The sequence below is a fragment of the Centruroides vittatus genome, unplaced genomic scaffold, assembly GCF_030686945.1.
Source record: "Centruroides vittatus isolate TY-2023 unplaced genomic scaffold, ASM3068694v2 contig_975, whole genome shotgun sequence".
In the NCBI taxonomy this organism is placed as follows: Eukaryota; Metazoa; Arthropoda; class Arachnida; order Scorpiones; family Buthidae; genus Centruroides; species Centruroides vittatus.
This window is the reverse complement of record NW_027122648.1, coordinates 1,050,188-1,056,279: the sequence shown is the minus strand read 5'-3', so window position 1 is coordinate 1,056,279 and position 6,092 is coordinate 1,050,188. Positions and strand designations below refer to the sequence as shown.

Below are 6,092 nucleotides of genomic sequence, written 5' to 3'. Positions count from 1 at the left end.
TATAGGGTAAGGCAAAAGTCCAAAAATATCCTTTTATCTCAATTAATGTTGACAAAATTGACTTTCCATGTGCCAGGATAGTAATTAATGGTGCTTTTGGTGAAGGGAGGAATTCGCATTCGCCATCTTGAATGCAACTCATAATTTTCAAATAAGAAGTGGGTTACGCCGTATACCAGTTAATTAAGCATAGAATTTACTCAGAAATGCAATGGAAGCATCGATTCTGGTCCAACTTTATTCGTTTAGGTCGTTTAACCTTATTCATAAGCAAAGAAAAGAGAGATCGTAAAGTCTTTACGTGCTTAGGTGCAGGAAGCTCCGATTAACTATTGGGTTGTTCGGAAAGTAATTTCGTTTTTTTATTACTAGAGGAATTAGATGTATTTCTACCAGCCAATTTTATTTTAAACCACATTTTCATTATATACTTCGACAGCTGACATTTTAAAACTTATTTGTAAAAAATTTTGTTTGATTCCGTACAATTGTTTTTTTTTCTTTTTTCGCTGTCCCATCAAATTTGGAAAATCGAAAGCATCATTTTCGGCATATTTTGCTTTTTTATAACTAAAAAATCAAAATGCTGTTCAAACAAGAAAAAAATTGTGGTACATGTTTGGAGAAGATGTATTGAGAGAAAGACAGTGCCAAAACTGGTTTACAAAATTGCGTTCTGGCAATTTTAATATCAAAGATACACCACATTCTGGATGGCCATTTGAAGCCAATGAAAACAAAATAAAGGTACTGATTGAAGCAATCTGCCGTATGACAACACGTGAAATCACTAAGAGATTAAATCTGTTAAATTGAACCGTTTATTATTACTTAAAACGAATTGGTTTCGTTTCAAAGCTCGATATATGGGTTCCACGTGTTATTAACGAGAGATGCTCTGTATGGTGGGATTTTAAAGAAATTTTTTTTTTGAGCTTTTACCAGACAATTTAACAATTGATTCGAAAGTGTACTGCCATCGAGTAAACAGATTGAGTAATATCATCAAACAGAAAAGGCCAGAATTGATCAACAAACAAAGTGTAGTGTTTTACCATGATAATGCCAAATTTCACACAAGTTTGGTAACTCGTCAGAAACTGTTATAGCTTAGATGGGATGTGTTATCACACCAACCATATTCGCCAGATCGGGCACACTCAGATTATTACTTGTTCCGGTCTATACAAATTATTTTTAACTGTAAGACATTTACTTGAAATGACAATGTAAAAATCACTTGGATCTGTTTTTTGTAAACAACGATCAAAATTTTTACGAATGTGAAATCTTGCTACTACCAGAAACAATGACAACAGGTATTTGACCAAAATGGTCAATATATAATTCAATAAAATATTTATTTCTTATAATAATATTGCATTTATTTTTCTATGGAAAAAACGAAATTACTTTCCGAACAACCCAATATATACGAACTTCCAGTTAGCTCCGGAAGTCAGGTTATTTTAATTCAAACATTTTCTCCCGAACGGAGTTAGATAGATGACCGGTATGACTTTGTTTTCAGGAAAAGTATGATGTACAGGAGCAAAACACTATTAAAATTGAGACTATTATTAAATATATTTCGTTGTATTTATTCAATATAAGTTATTTATAACAATGACATGTTTTTACGAATCATTATTAACAAATAAAAATCAAAAACCATTCTTTACAAATTATAACAATCACAAATGGATCTCTGTCATCTAATAGAAAGTGAATCAAAGCGATTTAAAGAAAGAAAAGGCTTTCTAAGCAATTGGTTTCATCAAAAATTCAGGAAATGCACAACCAATATAACTAAGATGCTTTCCCGAAAAGATAAAAAGAAAATCTTTGCAAAAAACAAGTGAGTGTTACTTTTTGCTTGATTAAAATTAGTCATTTCAACAATTAAATTAACAATTTCATTAATTGTTAACAGAGAAAAACGACATGAAACTACACAATTCTGGAACAATATAACATCCGAAGAAGAAAGAGATGGATCATCCAACAAGTGGTATAGATTCAAAAACGTTAACGTTCCTCTTGAATCTGGAGATAGTCAACAGAATCAATGCGATACTAGTAGTGATGAAATTCTAGAGAAATCCATGGGTGATGCAGAAAAATGGGAAGATGTTTCAACTAATATGATGACAGAATCTCAATCATCGTGTTCTAGTGTCATAACTGTGATTGAAGTGATTGAAAATAGTTCTGAGAACAATGTTGAGAATTGGAAGGAACCGGAAAGCGTTTCTGTACTAGAAGAACAAGAAATTGACAACAGGCAAATGATGTATATACCCATAAGCAATATCGAAATAGAAGTTCCGATCGAAGCGGAATATTTTTATTTGGATCCAGCTCAGATTTGTTCCACTAAAGAAAACTATGAAGAACTGATTACGAATATTTTGAAAGTTGGCGAGCAAGAAATAATGATCAATTTTCGACAAGATACAGCAAAATCTGATGGTACAATCAGGTCTCCCAACATTATGGAAATCAATAAACAAATTTTGAAGACTTCTAATGAAATTGAAGAAAAATGTGTTCTTGATCAGCCTGATTATAGTTTTCCCGTACTAAATTCTGAAGATACCGATTCCAGTGACTGGAAAATCAAATCATTCATTGAAGTGAGATGTGTACGATCTTCAGAAGAAAATGACCAATTGGAATTTAGTGAAAAAAGTAATTACAAAGAAGATTCCACAATTGATTTACAATCGGCAGAAAAGACACTTTCAAAATCTTTGCAATTTCCGGTTCTTTCTCAAAATCAAGAAATTCAATTTGGAGAACCGATAGCAATTTTCGAGAATAGCCAATCTTCTTCGGAAGAATGGTTGTCCGCTCAATCTAAATCGAGCAGCGAATCAAATTGCGAAAGCAAAGATTATCCAACATTTGGACGAACAAAAGTAAATAATTGAAATAATATACATGAAAACTTTGCTCTGAAGACAAAGTTTTCATATAATAGTACTTTTAGAGTATTGTAATTAAATACATTATTATATTTTTTCATATAGAAAGCAAATTCCGATACCTGTCAAGTAGCTCTGCACAAAAATATCAATAGTTTTACTTCGAGTTTTGACATGTACGAAAATCATGGCGAAGTTCGAATAACCGAGAGCTTAACTACGATTCATCCGAAGAATGAAGACACAAGATATTTGTCACATGAGAATAAAGAAAAGGAAGAAGAATCTTCGAAGAGAGTAAATGAAGCAAAATATGTGGAATGCACAACAGATATATTCTACGATGCAACTGAATCTAGTCCGGATTAATTCAATCCTTCCAAATTGAATTAATAAAATTTATAAAATACACTTTAAATAATTTTAATAAATTATTTAATTGTAGCTGAATATATCTTTTTAAATAATTTATGGTTAAATTTTCTTACCGAAACTTGACGTCAAAAATATCGAATTAACAACACATTAAAAAGGTATTTTATGTATTCGAAGCCCACGTAAACACTTCTAATTATCTAACGATTTATATTTGGTGGAGATAACAATATCTGTATATAATCTACCAAATTAAGGTTAGAAAATAATTTTTAAAAGTTAAGCTTTAAAATTGAATTTTATTTTAATTTATAGAAAAATTTGAGTCATCACATGTATATAAATCAATAGCTATTCTTCGATAGAAGCAGGGTGACCACTTCGGGATTGATGCAAAGTTTTCGGGTTCTTGCACCTAATTTCTTGGTCTTATGATAATTTCTCCGTGTTGCGTTGACTTTTAAGTATTACTAAATATTTTCGAGCATTACATCCCTCTTCGCAGCAGAAGTCCTTTTTCTCTGCAAGTCCTGTACGTATAAAAGTCTAAAGATATAACATATGTAAGCTATACGTAAAACAAGTTGGCCTTAATACTCTAGATTCGTCTAGAACTTGTTAAATTATTATTACCGCAATTATCATTGAGTAGTTTACATTCAAGTTGGGGGTATGTTTTCAGTTTTAATTCATTTTTGCATTAAAACAAAAGAATGTGCAGGTGGCATAAAAACTGCTATACCGTTTAAACCGTAGGAAAATATTAATTGCAAAACTTATTCCTAGAACTACCCCGAGGAAGAGTTAGGATAGGGCACATTCCTAAATTAGACGTTTTTTAAAGCATCTTAGCCAGACGTTCCAAACGTTTTAAACCGGTTTCTAAGTGACGTTCATCTAGCATCCATTTCGTTGAAACTGTTGCGAATGTTATATCGATGATGTAGCCGATCATCGATGATCTAAATTGGTATATTATTGACAGAATAAAATTATATTATTAAGAAGTTGCTGCATAATGCTATATATGACATTTAATAAAAAGTTGTCCTTTTTATTAAATGTCATATATATTTTTAATATATCGAGGTGTAAGTGATGCAGGATATAATTTTATTGGAACATCATAAATCGTTGAAATCTTAACGGAGATTTCACCGATTTATAGCGTTTTAAACGTTACATACGAAACTTCCATCTTCCGTTTCAGTATTTCCGTTTAATGCACTTTAAACAATATGTAAAGTTTAGGAACCCATCACATACAGTATTCTAGAGATCCGCAAGAAAGAACATGTATAACATATTTATTAAAAACATAATCCAATTAAAATTTTCCTTTGTTTCAACATAGATGAAGGAAATCTTTTATCCCGTGCAGCTGGGTCCTCTAATTTTAGCTGAAGAGTTTCCTTTATCTTGCTTTATTGAGTGAAGAGCTGGATAAAGCTACTAGCAACTTGATAAATAGGCTGCAGTTATGATCACGTGACTAGTAGATTCTACATGGTGGTTGTGAGGCTGAAATAGTTAAGTTCAAAGACAATCTTTACAAATGCTATTTCAACTCCTTTCGAGTCCTAAATTTATGTTGGAATTTTTCCGGACTCAATTTAAATTTCTTTAGGAAAAGTTCTTTACATGGCTTGTTCTCCTCATTCGCGGGCTGTAAGCTGCATCACCAACACAATCTGATGAGTAATTAATTTTCAAAACTAATTCCTAATTTCTGGTCTTGCTGTTCAAACATAATCATGCCGCTGAGAGCTTGTATGGGGTCCAAGGTTAGAGCCCGCCTCTTTTGTTTCTTAACGGATCCCTCTTGCCATTTTTTTTTTTTTAACAAATAAAATATGTAGATTGATTCTTATCAATAAAAAACAGTCTTAAATATTTTATTTTTGTTAGTAAAAATAACAACAATTTTATAACGGTGGGAACCTCTTCGGGGCCCTAATTTTCTCCCGGAAATGTCTCCAGCTTATATCAATTTGTATTTACTTACGTCGATCCTGTCAGCATTGAATTTCTGAATTAGATCTTGCAGTCTAAAGAACCTTTGATAATTTGCTCTACTGTTGCGATTACCATTTTGGCTTTCTAACCTTAAAATATACTCTAGCGAGTAAGTAAAAGATTCTAGAGACGATTGAGTGTAATACTTTATTAGATCTGTTTGTATCAAACCGGATGAAGGAGCAAGTATCGGAAGATGTATTTTATCGGTGAATAAGCCGAGATCGTGTCCACGAAGTGATTAGCCGACTGCTCGACAAATACGATAGCATTAAGAAATAGAGATCGAAAGCTCACGAAAAAAAACTAGTAATGCAAATAACCTCAGGTAAACCTGATTATAGTAATGCTATCATAGAGTTTATTTCGAGTAAGAAAGTTTTTGAAGAATGTCAGATAACTGTGTTTCGAATATGGATCCATTGACGCGTTTTCGTGAAGACAGTGAATAAAGTGATTGTGGATCAAAATGAATAACATTTATCATCTTACAAGGTTATCACACAAATGAATGGGCACCACCAACCTAACTAGAAATTCAAGAGCCACTATTAATTTGATACCAAAAGACTATATTACGGATGAGATGCTTACAAGAGAAACGGTATGCTTAACCCTTACCGAAAGAACTACATTTCGTGCCCGCAGCTGAAGTAACAGAAGAATTTGGTGTGATCAAAACTGAAGTTGCAGTTATACCAAGTACAATACGTTAAATTAAGGTCGATGTTTGTTGAACAATAGAACTATGATATTGTAACCAGATATACGTAA

The 6,092-nt window shown here is 32.2% G+C and overlaps 1 protein-coding gene across 1 annotated transcript; it reads left to right on the top strand.

The window, feature by feature from the left end:
* Positions 1–1,677: 1,677 nt before the first annotated feature.
* LOC136985642 (uncharacterized) lies at positions 1,678–3,526 on the top strand. The gene is made up of 3 exons (XM_067282962.1): positions 1,678–1,858; positions 1,934–2,921; positions 3,033–3,526. Exons 1-3 carry the CDS (start codon positions 1,701–1,703, stop codon positions 3,294–3,296), a joined length of 1,410 nt encoding a protein of 469 aa, XP_067139063.1. The 5' UTR covers positions 1,678–1,700; the 3' UTR covers positions 3,297–3,526.
* Positions 3,527–6,092: the final 2,566 nt, after the last annotated feature.

Coding starts and splice junctions, on each gene's coding strand:
- LOC136985642 (XM_067282962.1), top strand. CDS start 1,701: ATGGATCTCTGTCATCTAATAGAAAGTGAATCAAAGCGATTTAAAGAA. Junction 1,859..1,933: donor AAAATCTTTGCAAAAAACAA/GTGAGTGTTACT, acceptor AATTGTTAACAG/AGAAAAACGACATGAAACTA. Junction 2,922..3,032: donor CAACATTTGGACGAACAAAA/GTAAATAATTGA, acceptor TTTTTCATATAG/AAAGCAAATTCCGATACCTG.